Consider the following 15,632-nt stretch of genomic DNA (forward strand, 5'->3'; position numbering starts at 1 on the left):
CAGGCAAAATACAAGTTGCTGATTATAACCTATAAAGCCCTGGGTATCTAAGTATACATCCTCTTCACTATGCACCCCATAGTTCACTGAGATCATTCGGAGAGTTTCATTTGCAACTGTCACCACCAGCCTGTCTGGTGGCCACACAGGACAGGCCTTCTCTGTTGCTGCCCCAAGACTCTGGAATGCACTCTCTGCTGAAATAAAAGCCTCCCCATCTCTGACAATTTGTTTGTTTGTTTGTTTAATTTCTATACCGCCCTTCCAAAAATGGCTCAGGGCAGTTTACACAGAGAAATAATAAATCAGTAAGATGGTTCCCTGTCCCCAAAGGGAACACAATCTAAAAATAAACATGAGAGAGACACCAGCAACAGTCACTGGAGGGATGCTGTGCTGGGGTTGGAGAGAGCCAGTTACTGTCCCCCTGCTAAATCAAGGGAATCACCACGTGATTAAAGGGTCTTTAAAGACACATTTACCCAGCGAAGCTTTTTAGCTAGACTCATGGTTATGATTGTTTTAAGGTTTTAATTTCTGTTTTAATCCATTTTATTTTGCTGTAAACTGCCCAGAGACGGAAGTTTGGGGCAGTGTACAAAGAAAAGAAAGAAGCTCACTGGATTCCTGCCTTTCCCCCTGAAAGAATTAGAGTGGGGTGGGACTGTACCACACTAGTCTGGGGTTTCACCTTATTATTCCTCACCCCTCCCACACCTAACTGAGCTCGGGCCCTACCATCTCATTCACAACTGGGGAGGTGCTGAGTGGGAAGGTGAGAGCAGTCTTCTTGTTCATTCCAGAGGCTGCCTGTGGTGTGTCGCAGCCACAGCTGTGTCGGTCTGTCCAAAGGGAGTCTGCAAAATGGTGATCTAATGCTGTGGAACAGGGACTCACCCTGTTTCAGCAAGAGCAAACTACGGTGAGCATCTGAACTTCGGAACTAGGAAGCTGAGCCTTTTTATGTGAATGAAAATTGAGGCCATCAGTTGCTTCATGTGACTTTAACCAGATCGGGGCCACTCTACACAGAAAAATACATGGTTCAAACAATTGAGAAATTGCAATTGTTTTATTGTTCATCATTGTTAATTCAGCTCCTTAGCACATTCTTCTTCTGACTGGATTGTCCTCTAGCTGACATCAGATGACCTCATTAGAAGACCCCTTGAAGAAGCCAAGAAAAATGAGATTTAATGTATATTTTAATGATGATATAGATATAGATGGTGTCTGTGTGTGTTCTTTCTCACACACATACTCTTTCTCTCCACACATACATACACACACACCACACACATACACACTCATTCATTCATTTTAAATCCTGCAGTGTATTGTGGTGCATTGGTTTGAGATTGTGTGTCACCACAGATTCCCTCTCAAGTTCAGATAAACCCTCCGTCCCAACAATTGCCCTATATAAAAATGATTATTATAAATATTTATATACCATTTTTCAACAAAAAAAGTTCTCAAAGCAGTTTACACTGAAAAAGAAATATTTGTATCATAAAGGGTATAATGGAACTTCAATTCACTACTATAAATTGCACATCAGTTCTTGAAGAAAGTCTTGATAATGAGGAGTAGCAATCCAACATCATGGCCTTTGTGGGGGGAAATTCTTCCAAATGTGTGTATTTTTGAAAGCTCTTGTTTCCATAAGATGGATGAACATACAAGCAATCTTCTACTCTGTAAAAATTATTCTGGATCTCTCTTGCTAGCTGCCACCCTTGTTGCTAAATGTTTGTTAATATCCTTCAATTTGTAGCAGACATGACACCTCAGTTGGCTTTGTTCTTGAATATCATCAATATATATCCCCTCTGGAAATGCTCCAAGCGCTGTAACCAGTTTTAGCTGAAGTGTGAGGAATGGGTATCAACCTGGACAACATTCCAGAACTGAAAATTCTCATTGCATCCATTGCATGTTTTTTGAGTGATCAGGGACATCTCTAGGAAATGACTAGGGAAGCTGCACTTGTTGAATGTCTGCCTGGATGCATCCTTCCCCAGCCCAGTGTCCAGCTGAAAGACCAAGGCAAAGTATGGCTGCATGGAGCTTCATTTGTAAAGCCAGTGTAATATAGGAGGCTGTACAAAGTCTTTACAGTTTATTATTTATCATTTCTTTATTTAAAATATTTATACCCCACCCCTCCAGTGCAATACTGCTCAGGGCGGCTTATAACAATAAGATAGACACAGATACAAGTAATAAAATTAAATTTTTTAAAAAGTTAGATTAAAAACAATTATTAGGTTCAAATTAAAACGGAAAATTATAAAAAGCTAAAGAAACTAAAGAAGCTAAAGAACCTACCTGATATAACAAAATAATAATGATATTTAAAAGTCTGCTTTAAAAGGTGTGTTTTTAGATTTAAAAAAAAAACACATTGAGGGAGGGAGCATGGTGAAGCTCTACAGGGAGGGCATTCCAAAGCTGAGGGGCCACAACTGAAAAGTCCCTGTCTCTAGTCCCCACCAACCGGATCTCTGTTAGTAGCTTATGTGGCATGGAAGTTAAGATGGGCATTAATGAATAACTAGTTAATCCCCCTGACTGACAGCAACCACTTTAGACTCAGTAGCTGACGGTCTGACTAAATTTACTAGAGGAAGTCCTATTGAAATTCGGTAGTCATCTATATATATAATTCTCTAAGGTGTACCTGTGGACTAATCCCGTGTGTGGTAGCTCTCGCGAGAGTTTGAGAGCAGTTGCCGGGAGCTGCAAGAGGTGGCAAATGGGCTGCCGAGCTCCTCGTGAAGAGGATGAGAGCTGCCAGCAGAGAGGGCAGCAGGGGGAGGGAGGTCGAGGAGAAGGCGGCGCCACTGTGAGTGGCCGAGCAGGAAGTGAAAACAGGGCCCCTGGCCTCGTGAGGAGGATGAGAGCTGCTGGCAGAAAGGGCAGCAAGGGAGACTGGCTGAAGGGATGGGAGGAGAACTAACTGAGCCCTGAAATGAAGGGGGAGGAAGAGAGAACTAGGGGCACAGATGCTCTGCGCCTGGGTCAGCTAGTTTAGAATATTTCCTGAGTATTGTAGTACTGTTTAGCAGCTTAATCTGAATACCAGCCAGCATCTAAAACTAAGAATTGTCTTCCCAGAAATATCCCATAATTCTCATAGTTCTTCTGTGTGTTTTGGATCCCTTCAGGATGGTCTTGACATCCAATGTTTGCTGTCCAGTCCTGAAATAGTTAATATATAAGGCCTGTTGATAAGCCTAACACAGGCTGCCCTCTGGCTCCTCCTGAGGAAAGGCTTCAGCCTCTGAATCTAAAATAATTATTAGCTAACAACCCCATTTAAACAACAGTCAGGTAGAAACCTCTCATGTCTGAAATAGGCCTATACATTAACTACCAACCAGACGTAACCCAGTCAGGCTCTTCTTGAGAAAAAACCTTCCGCCACAGGCCCTGAGAGCTGCGCCTTTTAAAAACCATATATGGGCACTCATATGCTGTTTTATGGTCCCCAAGTTCTTAGGTTTCCAACCCTTAAAGGAGTGGGCAGAGGCGTTCTTACTCCTGGTCTTCCAGGCTGAAGTCCGCGGCCTCCACAGCCCTTGGGAGTACATTTCTCCCCTTTAAGCCAGAAGCTTCCGCTTAATGGCTATTTTCCTTGATGTATTGTTCACAAAGCAGAAGAGGCACTATTGGCATTCTTTTTAAAAATATACTAACAGATTTTATGCTCTGTGGAATGCTGTGGATAATGTCAGATTCTGTGTGCTGGGTGACAATCCATGTGCTGGGTGGAGTGGTGGTAATAGTGGTAGGTTTACGTTACAGGAGTTTTACATTGTTTCTCATCCACATTTAAAAAGAAATATTTTCATTACTCTTCCCCCAACACCGTTTTTCAAAGATGGTTAGCTTTTGCCTCATTATCTGGAAACAAGTCCCAATTACTTCAATGGAGCTTACTCCCTCGTAAGTGTGCAGGCTCCATTAACAAAATGCTGCTTTAAAAGGCAAGTGTACTGTAGCCCAGCAACCCCTTTCAAAGTGCTCACTCAGGCAGCCAGATACTTCCAGAAAGCCTCAAAGAAGTGTGGCAATGAAATCCCAGAAACAATTCCCACTTGGCACCAAGAAACTACTATTCTGGTGTAGAATGCCCTTCAGCACAGAGGTTCCACATGACAGCCAAACTGCCTGTGAATATGGAGGCTTTGTTTACTAAGTATGTTCAAGTGAAGTTTCCACATCCACAGGCAGTGTGGTTCTGATATAGAACCTCCATGTTCAAGAGCAGTCTACACCAGAACAATGGTTTCTTGGTGCTGTGTTTCGAAAGGTTTTTAGGGTTTCCTTGCTGCTGTTCTTTGGAACTTCCTAGTATGGGGTCCTTGGTCCCAATCCTAAACATGTTTATTTAGAATTAAGCCCCAGATAAATAAATGGGGTCCCCTCCAAGTAAGTTCTTCTATGTTTTGCTGAGAGGCTGGGAGGAAGGAAAAAGAGAGAGCCCACATTCTTGCCTAGGATATCTGCTGGTATGACTCTTGATTCCTATGTGTGTTTACTCAGAAAAAAGCTGTAGTATTATAGGAATTATAAAAGTTTTAAAATAAAAATAAAAATAACTAAAAGACAGGTACTGCAAGTTATGAAATTTCTATAGTTTCATAATTTGCATACCTTTTAATATTAATTTTAAAACTTTTATAATTCCAATAGCTCCTAAAATTTAATAGTAATCAGATTGGTATGGCTATGCTGTTAAATTCCTCACGTAGTCTATGACTATTGTGAAATATAGTCCCTGCAGCTGCTACAATCTCACAAATTTATAACTTTACAGCTTCAGAACTCTCCACCTAGGAGGCACTTCACACGAGCGGTGTAAAGCGCCAGAACAAGTGTAGCGAGGAGAACAGGTTTGACCTGCTCTCCCCGCACACAAGCAGGCAGCCCGTGTTGGGGATGCCCCTCCCCCAATATTAGACCCAGAGATACCAACCCAGAATTATATGGAATTCAGGCCTGTGTTTGACTTCATTTTGTTAAGACAGGAATTAATGCCTGGACTCAGGGTGAATTGATACCCAGATCTGAACTGTTCTGTGAAGGAAGAGGCCATCCAGCATTGTATTGTGAAATGGGTACTCAAGGAAGCACAAAAGCCAGGCCAGAACAATCCAAATGTTAAAGAGATTGTCACAATGGATCTGTCTTTAGGTGTCACTTGTTCATCTGGTGGTGATCTTGGATAGGGCCTTCTCTGTTGTCACCCCTAGGCTGTGGAATGCGCTCCCCGCAGATATGAAGAGATTATCTTCCTTGTAGGCCTTCAGGAGAGCCATCTTTTTAGCCTGGGTTTTAATGACCTTTAGTCTTAATGCTAACTTTTATCTGTTTTAAATGATTTTTTAAAAAAATTTTAAATGGTATGTAGTTCTTTATTTTTGTGTAAACTACCCTGGGACACTTTTGGAAGGGACACTTTTTGCCCTGGGACACTTTTGATTATATGAATCAAATAATTTTGAAAAAAAAACTATACATAAATCTCTAGGGCCAGTGCTGCTTTGAGCTTCTTCAACCATATAACAAGGTTAGATGTGAAGAGCAGGAAATGAAATGATTGCTGATTTGCTGCTTGAAACCAACGTGGAGTTGCCCAACAACAGGAAGGTGAGGTTATCTCATTCTAGCTCTCTCCTTCCAAGTTGTGTCTGCACTGAAAGGGTGGTGGAGTTTGCAGAATAAATCTCATGATGGTATCAATAATGTTGTGGTCCATTTTACAATCCAGTTACCTTGTCTCATGTCTCTATTGGGGCATGTCAGCAACTGATATTATTTTGACCAGTATAGAGAAATGTCAATAACGGCTGGTACAATGAAAAGACATTTGAAACATTCTTGTCCAATCAGAAGAAAAGAGGAAGACAGATCTGTGTCATTTCCCAGCAACTGGACTGACTTTTCAGCTGTGCCAGGTTGCAAGACAAACCTGAAATGTTTCCCCTCAACAATAAAGCAAAAAAATTTTAAAAGACCAAAAACCAAACTCTCATATATTTAATACCACATATAATGATTACTAATCATTTACTATTGCTACTATTACTATTACTAGTAATGATTACTATTGTTCAAAATAGTGCATGCAGTCAAAATGAAAAAATCTCATTCTAATAACCATCCATACAAATAAATATCCCAATTATATTCAAACAAACTTTATTTTGGTCTTTGACAGGCAAAACCAAAGTAGACAGATAAAGATCATCTTACAGATTTCAAACATAAAAAACTGCATTAATAATAGAATTCCATTGTCGTGCAGTGGTTGGACTAGGACAGGGGAGACCCGAGTTCAAATCCCCATTCCGCCATGAAACTCACTGGGTGACTCCAGGCCAGTCACATAACACTATCAATTAAACATAAATAAATTAAATAATCTATCATATACTGTATCATTTGAGCAAGGTGTTAACATCTGTCTGATTCTATTAAGTTGTGCCGTGTAGTTGGTGTCGACTGCTGGAGACCATAGAGCCTTGTGGTTGTCTTTGGTAGAATACAGGAGAGGTTTACCAGTGCCATATCCCGCTCAGTATACGATGATGCCTTTCAGCATCTTCCTATATTGCTGCTGCCTGATATAGGTGTTTTCCATAGTCCGGGAAACGTACCACTGGGGGTTCGAACCAGCAGCCTCTTGCTCCCTAGACAAGTTACTTCTCTGCTGTACCATTAGGTGGCTCCAATTCTATTGGCCTCCACTAATTTACATGCCCCCACACACCCCAGAAAACACAACTGTTATCCATGTTGTGGGGAAAATAAATACCTGTACTGTCTAGGTTTTTCTGCTCCTCCACAGTTTAGAAATGTTGTGGGTATTTAATTTAAGTTAGGAAAAATAAACTGCTGAATGAGTCAGGCTGTACCCAGTTCATTGGAAGGACAGAAAAACTGGAAGCTGCCATATGTAGAGTCAGACCATTGGTCCCTTTAGTTCAATATTGTCTAAACAGACCGGCAGCATCTTCTCCAGAGTTGCAGGCAGGAGTCTCTCTCAGTCCTATCTTGGAGATGCCAAGAGGGAACTTGGAACCTACTGGATGCAAGCTAGCAGATGCCCTCAGACAGAGTGGGAGACTAGCTGATGATCCCTGCTGGTGCCTCCTACCTTGTTTCCCCCTGATTTCAATCATATGAATAGCATGATCCAGACATTATGGTGTATGACTGCAAAGATGCCTGTACATTTGTGCATGTGTCTGTGTAAATGACTATACCTGGGTTCATTTTAAATCTGGATGCAGGCCCTTTAGATGCATAGTATAGATATATAGTGTACTTGACCTACGTGAAACATAACACGTGAATGACTGTGCCTGCATCCCATTACTACAACAACAACAAATACTTATATGCTGCTTTTCAACAAAAGTTTCCAAAGTGGTTTACATAGAGAAATAATAAATAAGATGGAGCCATGCCTCCAAAGGGGCTTACAATCTTAAAAGAAACATTAGACACTATCAAGAAACACTGGAGTGCTACTGTGCTGGAGGTTGCTCTCCTCCTGTAAAATAAAGGAAATCAACACTTTTAAACGCTGCTTCTTTGCTCAGTAAGCAGGAGTCAACACTGTACACTTGTTGTATGAGTGTTGAACATGACATATGGATGGGCTAACAAGGCTTTTATCCTGTATCTCTTGCATCATGTCCAGTTTCTAAGAAACAGAAAATGTACTAAGACGGGATTATGAATTTAACCAGAGGATGGTTTATTCACAAGTTGCCACCCTTTCAGTCTGCTGAATGTCTTATTTTCTCTTCAGAACATTCAAAGGATATATATACACAACATACTTAAATGTTGCAAAACAGGTTACCAAGAAAAATGTAAATGGTACACATTCAACAACCAAAGACAAACATGTATAGAAACCAATTCACTGTTTACATCCCACATTAAATGGATCAACATTTTTTAGATAACCAACCCAAGAGATGAACCCTTTGATCTTGGCTCCTAGTCTGGATCCTGAAGCCTAGCTTCTGTGATGCACAAAAAGTGCTGAAGTCTTTCCCATATGCACAGGAATGTCCCAACACAGAGTGGAGGTTGTATTTCCTCTGTCACAGTCCATGAGACAGTTTCAAGACTTTCCCACTTGAATCAGAGCTGCTATGGAAACGAAGCTCCAAAGATGACTCTCAGTTTTCCAGGCAACCCAGCTGTCCTTCATTCTTCATGCTCTTCCCTAGGGAAGTATTCAGGATGCTGAGCAGATCTAGAGAGGAAAGACTAGCCTGTGGCTGTCCAAGAGCTTCTCTGAAAGGCAAACATAAAACAATCTTTTTGGCCCAAAAGGAACAGGAATGCTCCCCCCAACCTGCCATTTGTTGGGAATTCTCTCTGGTAAGTGATACCCTTCTAATATAGCAGAGTGCACAGAGGCACGACACAGTGGAGTCTGCCCAGGCATGTGTGTTTGCTGAGAGGAAATTAACTTGGATCCAGTTCATAGTTTCAAATGAATATAAGGAGTATTTATTAGTGAACTCCATTCTAGATAGTAAAGTGGAGAGATAGGATCTCTAATCTAGCTAGCTAGCTGGATGCACATGGATGCATCTTTGCACTCATGGTGCAGGGAGAAAGGAGCGTGAGTGTTGCAAGGGAGAAGAAAGGGAAAGAGAGAGGAGGAAGAGGAAGTGGCAGGCAGAAAGGAAGGAAGTTAGTCCCTAAGAGTAGCAATCTACAGAGCAAAGGGATAGTGTCAGAGCAGTAGAGAAGGGATGACCAATGTCTTGACCTCTCTAGCCCTCTGACTCACTAATCTGTCCCCCTCTGTCATTGAGACATGAGACAGTGCAAAGTCCTTCACTTCTAACACCATTCACAATCCAAGCCTTTCTAGGAGATCTAGAAGAAACTGGAAAAAGATTGAAAGCAATTTATTTCACCAAAGGCTGTGCAACTTAGGAGGCTGAGAGTCTGTCAAAACTTTGATGTTCGAAGTCCCTCATTATTTTGGGGAAGGGGGAAAATCCTATTTAATCAGGGACTGATTCTCTGAACTCCCTCTACTTAACTTGCAGGTTTTGTTTTGCATAGTGCCAAGCCTTATAGCTTTAAGCCTTCCTACAACATTCTTTGTTATCTATCTATACTCTTGCTACAGAGTCCACTGAGAAACAGTGCAGAATGGAAATATGGCCATAGTTCAGTGGCAGAGCATCTGCTTTGAATGCAGAAGGTCCCAGATTCCAAGCCTGGCAGCATCTCCAGGTAGGGCTGGGGAAGACCCCGTTTAAAATTCTATGGAGCTGCTACCAGTTTGAGTAGACACACTGCTGAGCTAGATGGACCAAAGATTTCGAATGTAGTATAAAGCCACTTCCCATGCAAGTGGCAAGATGCTTTGAGCAGATTTCAGAGAAAAATCAACCCACCCACCCCCCAAGTGTCACAAGAAGTTCAAATGGGGGGAAAGTGCTTTAGTACAGTCTCTTTGTGGCAGAACTCTGCTTCCAGTTTTTTATCTGTGTGATACTCATGGTTTCTCTCGTATAAATATATTGTTTTTCTTACCTGTTCTGGAAGGGGAAAGAAAGGCTGCCAATCTGCTTCCTAATTTCCTAATTTCTTTAGTCCTTCCTGTCAATTCCATTCAGTGATGGTGTTATTCCTGCTTCTTAGACACCAATATCTACAACTAAAGGAGATATATTTATAAAATGTAAATAATAATAATCATAATAATAACTACTACTACTACTACTACTACTACAAATAGACAAACATCTTCCACACAATTCACCAGATATAACTGTAGTCAAGAAGAAAGAAAAACAAGTTAGAATAATTGACATAGCAATACCAGGTAACAGAAAAATAGAAGAAAAAGAAATAGAAAAAAATCACAAAATACAAAGATCTACAAATTGAAATTGAAAGGCTGTGGCAGAAGAAGACCAAAATAATCCCGGTAGTAATTGGCGCCCTAGGTGCAATTCCAAAACACCTTGAAGAGCACCTCAACACCATAGGGGCCACAGAAATCGGCATCAGCCAATTACAAAAAGCAAACTTATTGGGAACAGCCTATATTCTGAGAAGATATCTGTAATAATAACAGCAACAATACTGAGAATAAAATTCAGCCATCCCACGTCCTTGGGAAGAACATTTTACACCAGAATATACTTGGTGAAAATTTACTCTCTTTTTTGTGTGGAAGAAATTCTGAATATACTTCCTAATGACCTACAGATACCAAATGTTGCATGAAGAATCCTGCCACTCACATTAGCTGAATGCACTACAGGGCCGAACGCACAAAAAGGGCTGAACCTGCCCTCAAATGGCATGAACCAGCCCATGGGGAGACAGGGGGAGGCCAGCGGGGGAGCCTCTAGAGACACGCCCCCCCCGTGGCTGCAGAAGGGGGCCGCTGCACCCTAAGGCCGCAGAAGCCCTCAGCGATGTCATTGGCAAGCAGCACCCCGTAACTAGACCTAAATTGGCATGGGGGGGGTTGGTTCAAGCTAAACCAGGCCGAACTGATCTCGAAATCAAACTGGCTTGAGATTGAGCCGGTTTGCACATCCTTAGTAGCATCCCAGTTACTTGAAGAGAACTTAAACAGAAATACCTGAGTGTTACGAAGTCCCACTTTCTGGTGCACTGTCAGCTTGTTCAAGAGCCTTTCTAGGCACGGAAGTTTCATACAAATCAGCCCTTCACAGTAGTACTCAGAAAGATATTCTAAATTGTTGTGAATGTTTTCAAGCTGCTTGGAACTGCTTTCGGCATGGATTTCTACTCCCCACTCCTAGATACCATCCAAGGGGGGTTACTTTCAATCCACACCCCTCCCCCTGCTGCCTAACCTTCTTCCCCACTCAGCCCACATTCTCAAGGGCCACCTGTGGAGAATATTTTGTGCCTCCAGTCTACTCCTTCCACCATCCTCTCATCCCCCATCAGGGTAGCCCATAATATCCAGTGTCTAACTGCACCTGGATCCTCTGAGGTCTTCAGTACATCCAGGTTCTGTACCCGATCCTGCTCCTCAGAAGAGGTCCCATCCAGAGTGGACAAGGGTCCTCACTTTGGTTCATGGTAGTGAAGAACCAGTTCTCCCATCACGGCAAGGCAGAATTGATGAGACCTAGTGGAGGTGCTTCAGCAGCCCAGATGATGGTATTTGGGGTAATGGCCTTCCACTGTTGCTGCCTCACTGCCAAGATGTTGCCACCGGAACATCAGCTGGTCTCTGTAAGGCTTGCACCTGAAGCCACGGCCCTTGGGAAAGTTGAGATGGTGATTCATCCCAAGGGCAGCGAAGAACCAGTTCTCCCATCATGGCAAGGCAGAATGGGCGAGACCTAGCGGAGGTCCTCCAGCAGCCCCGACGATGGTATTTTGGGTGGTGGCCTTCCACTGCTGCTGTCTCACCGCCAAGGGGTTGCCACCGGCACATCAGCCGGTCTGCGTAGGGCTCGCACCTGAAGCCACGGCCCTTGGGAAAGATGAGATGGTGGTTCTTCCCAAGGGCGTGGCTTCGGTGGGAAGTGTGGTGGCGGTGGTTTGGCCACAGAGCTGGAGACTGAGGGGGGATGTCCCCAGGAGCAAGGCTCTGTGTCTGCCTTGGGGGGCCCCAGCGCTTTGATCATCAGCGCTGGCAATGGTTCGGGCCCCTGCCAAGCAGATGGATGTTGCCATGATGGCAAGGGCTTTGGCGGGGGTCTCCCCATTGGGGTCAGGGTCGTCTTCCCAGCTGAAGGGATCTGGGGAAGAACCGTCTCTCGGGACAAGCCCGAGAAACGGTTCCCCCCCAGCGGGGAGACGCCCTGCCCAGCCTCCCCAAGGTGCAGACTCAGGTTGCTCCTGGGGATGTGCAGCAATCTCCTGGCTGTATCCCCCGCAGCCTCCAGCCTCCTTCTGGGGAGTCTCCCCTCCCCCAGGTGGGGAAGGGGTTTCTCCCCAGAAGGCACACCCCCACCTGGTGCCTTGTTAGCCCGACGCAGACCGGCCTTGCCCAGGAGGGCTGATGGTCTGCCCTCCTGTGGTGGCTTCCCCTTGCTGCTGCTTTCTGCGGGGGGCTGCCTCTTTGATGTTTTGGGGTGCTTCACCCTTTTCTTTGATGGGCCAGCCACAGGGGCTGGCCCATCAAAGAAAAGGGTGTCCTTCCCGGAAGCAGCCCCACACTCCCGCAGCAGGGGAGACAGCAGCAGCTTCCGAGCCACCATGAGGCTGCTGGAGGTGATGGGCCTCCTCCCACTAGGCTTTTCCTCCTCTGCCCCTAGAAGGAAAGGAAGAATTGTTTTAATGTCATGTCTCTTTATTTTACACATTTATCTACCACCACAATTCACATCTCCAGGCGGTTTACACAATCTGTCTAGTTTGTTTGGACAGAAGCAAGTGTCAGGACGTCACATTATTCTTGTATTAATGCATTTAACGGTGCTGGGGTGGGTGGGGGGGATGACATATAGCACCTGGGCTTGATGGCTTTTTCATAATTTTTGCTGGAATTTGCATCCCTCCTTCAACAGCATAACGCAGGGGGCTGTGATCCCAGGGACTTGGAAGCAATCTAGAATAGTTGTTCTACCTCAGCAAGCCAAAGACAATTCCTCCCTGGGATCATATCGCCCCATAGCATTAGTGAACCAGGGCTTGAAATGTTTAACTGCTATCTTGGCCAATAGGATCACCCTTTTCATCACTGAGTACATTTCTGAGGACCAAACAGGTTTGATGCCCAACCGAAAAATAGCTAGATTCAAACCCAATCAAGCTATTTCTGGGTACGAAGCAGGGCTGTCCCCTTCCCCTAGTGCTCTTTGCCATTGCAGTTGATGTACTAGCTGACAATTAAAAATGACACAAAAATTCAGGGGTTTCAAATCAGTGGTAAAAAAAAGACATACAACCAATTTATTTGCAGACGACATCATATGACTTTCACCTAATCCATGGGAAGCAATACTAGCAGTCAAGGAAATATTAACACTTTACAAACAAACAGCTGGTCTAGAGACACTTTATCAGAAGTCAGAACTTATATTCATCCACATTTGTATAGAAGAACAAAGGAAACTTCAGCAGCAAATGTCTAATATAAGCTTACAATATTCAAGCTTCAGATATCCAGAAGTGATAAGGATCTAAAGGATCTAAAGCCATTAAGGAAAATAAACATAGACTCTCTCTTTTTAACAAATCAAAAAGGATATTAAAAATTAGGCTCAGCCGAATCTCTCCTGGTTAGGGAGAATATCAACCATAAAAACTAGTAGTTCTGCCCAAATTTCTTTTCTTTTTTTCAAATATTACCTATTTGGATTCATCCCAAATACTTTAAAAGATGGCAGGGAGCACTTTGAGCTTTCCCCACTAATTATAAGAAAGCAAGAGTAAACAAAAGTTTACTATACAGGGTCCCAAATAAGCTTTATTTTGATGCCCTCCAACTTGAAGCAACTCATTCATATCATTCAAAATGATCAAGTGATTCTATGGGTTTCTACAGAGGTCTCCTCAGATGCTCAAATAATTTGAGCTCTCCATTATTATTATTATTATTATTATTATTATTATTATTATTATTATTATTATATAAATTAATTAAATAAATTAGATTTCTATACCACCCTTCCAAAAATAGCTCAGGGCGGTTTACATTTAAACAGGAAACTGAAGCTAAATTAGCAAGTTTGAGTAACCCCTTCTTGGCCTCCACACTGAGAATCTGGTGTCCCTCCCTGAGCTATGACATTTGCACAACCCACTTCACCACTCTTCCCTATTTTAGACCATCCTTTGTTTGCAGACCCAAGCAAATATCAACAATATTTGAAGTGGGAGACAAAAAGGATTTACCCACTGAGGGACATTACTGAAAGAGGTAAACCAGCATCAGAGGCTAAACCTGGTACAATTCTGATTGGCATCCGAGCTACTTGGATGCAGAAACTTCAAATCTGGCCCTTTGCATCCAAGTTGCTACAGAGAGGAGAGGCAACTAGGTCTTTGACTATCTATCAATGTAATCTTATGTATTTCACCAACTAACAAAACAAGAGGGATTGCCTCACTTGTATACGGGATCTGAAGGTATTAATGTTTTATGTATTTTATGTCTTTCCTGCTGCTGTTGTTTCTTTTTCTTTTTGTATTTATGCTGGCCTTGGGCTGAAATAAACAAACACATACATACACTTATATACAATACCCTCATTTCCGAATCTTTTGGTTCCTTGGGAGGGCTAAAAGCAACATGGGGAACTGATTTAGGAACCTCTCTTGAAGAGACTGAATGGGAAGCAATTGGGCTGAAGCAACTGATTAGAACCACCACATCTGCCCAGATAAGGGAGGCAACATTCAAGCCTGTACAGAGAGGACATCTTACTGCAATCAAGATGCAGGATATCTCTTAAACGTCTTCCCTGTTTTGTTGGCAGGGATGGAAAAACAGAGGTACTCTTCTTCCTTTATGGTGGGGTTGCCCATACGTGAAAGGCTATTGACAAGATTTTTTTCATATAATCTGGGAAATAGTCTAACTCAATCTTCAGCCTGATCCAATGTTAGCACTTTTATCAATTTACAAAAGTACTCACAAAGATATGCCACATCAATATCTAATAACTCTGCTGCTAGCACCAGCCAAGACAGAGGTAGCTAAACACTGGAAACCTCCAAAGGGGTCTATTAATTGAAAATTGGTTCAGTAGGGTCTGGAAGATTGCAATATCTGAAAAGCTGACCCATCAAATCAGGATAGCTAGAGGAGTAACAGAACAAGACAAGTGTTTTGAAATATGATTTCCATTTATTGAATAAGTCAATAAGGGATGGTCAGTTTGTGACCTCCATCCACGCAAATCAAATTTTGGAATGATGTTCTTTTGTGAATTTTGCTTTTGGTTGTACCTGCATCCTCAATAACCAACAAACTCTTCTTAACACTGGACTCCGTATAGTCTCAATTGGCTCTCAATTTCTGGCTTATTTTTGAGTTTTTCTGATTTGTTCTTTTCCATCATTACACAGTTTTTACACCTGTGTTGTATTGATTGAAATTTATTTTAATGGTTTTGAAAAATGAGATTGCGGGGAAAGGACCAAAGTGTCAATTTTTAACCACATTTCAACCTGTGGTAGTGTGGCACTTTTAATGAGACATCTTTGAAATTCAGCACATTTGTAGACCTTATCAGGTAGATCACACAGCTCCAAGTTTCAAGTTATTGGTCAAATAGAATTTTGAGGCTTATATTTGTGCAACCTTTTCTTTTCTTTTCTTTTCTTTTCTTTTCTTTTTTTTTCTTTTGCTAGTACCCTTAACTAAAACGAATAATTACTAATACCCTTTAATATAATGGCACAATCTCCTACCTGCCATGACGAGAGATGATTTTCAGCTACTGTTCTCAACAAAAAAAAGCTGAGATCAAATCTCAGAAGAGACACTAAGCAAAACTCTGCGAAAAGGAGACAAAGCCCCAAACTCCTCACTGACTGAGCATCAGCTGAGAAATAGACCACTGAATAGTGGTGATGCAAAAAAGTGTATTGCTGTTCCTATGGCAACCTGCAGGTTGTGATGTAGGAGCCAG

General features: G+C 42.5%; 1 protein-coding gene across 2 annotated transcripts; it reads right to left on the reverse strand.

Moving 5' to 3' along the window:
- Positions 1-7,421: 7,421 nt before the first annotated feature.
- On the reverse strand, positions 7,422-13,032 carry LOC128329019 (basic salivary proline-rich protein 3-like). 2 transcript variants are annotated; one of them, XM_053259399.1, is made up of 3 exons: positions 11,019-13,032; positions 9,589-9,712; positions 7,422-8,325 (listed from the first exon to the last, which is right to left on the reverse strand). In XM_053259399.1, exon 1 carries the CDS (start codon positions 12,354-12,356, stop codon positions 11,454-11,456), a length of 903 nt encoding a protein of 300 aa, XP_053115374.1. In that variant the 5' UTR covers positions 12,357-13,032; the 3' UTR covers positions 7,422-8,325; positions 9,589-9,712; positions 11,019-11,453. The 2 variants fall into 2 exon arrangements, with proteins under 2 accessions (XP_053115374.1, XP_053115375.1); XM_053259400.1 differs by lacking the exons at positions 7,422-8,325; positions 9,589-9,712 and adding an exon at positions 9,942-10,764.
- Positions 13,033-15,632: the final 2,600 nt, after the last annotated feature.

This window comes from Hemicordylus capensis, chromosome 6, assembly GCF_027244095.1.
Source record: "Hemicordylus capensis ecotype Gifberg chromosome 6, rHemCap1.1.pri, whole genome shotgun sequence".
NCBI lineage: Eukaryota > Metazoa > Chordata > Lepidosauria > Squamata > Cordylidae > Hemicordylus > Hemicordylus capensis.

Coding starts and splice junctions, on each gene's coding strand:
- LOC128329019 (XM_053259399.1), bottom strand. CDS start 12,356: ATGTGTAAAATAAAGAGACATGACATTAAAACAATTCTTCCTTTCCTT.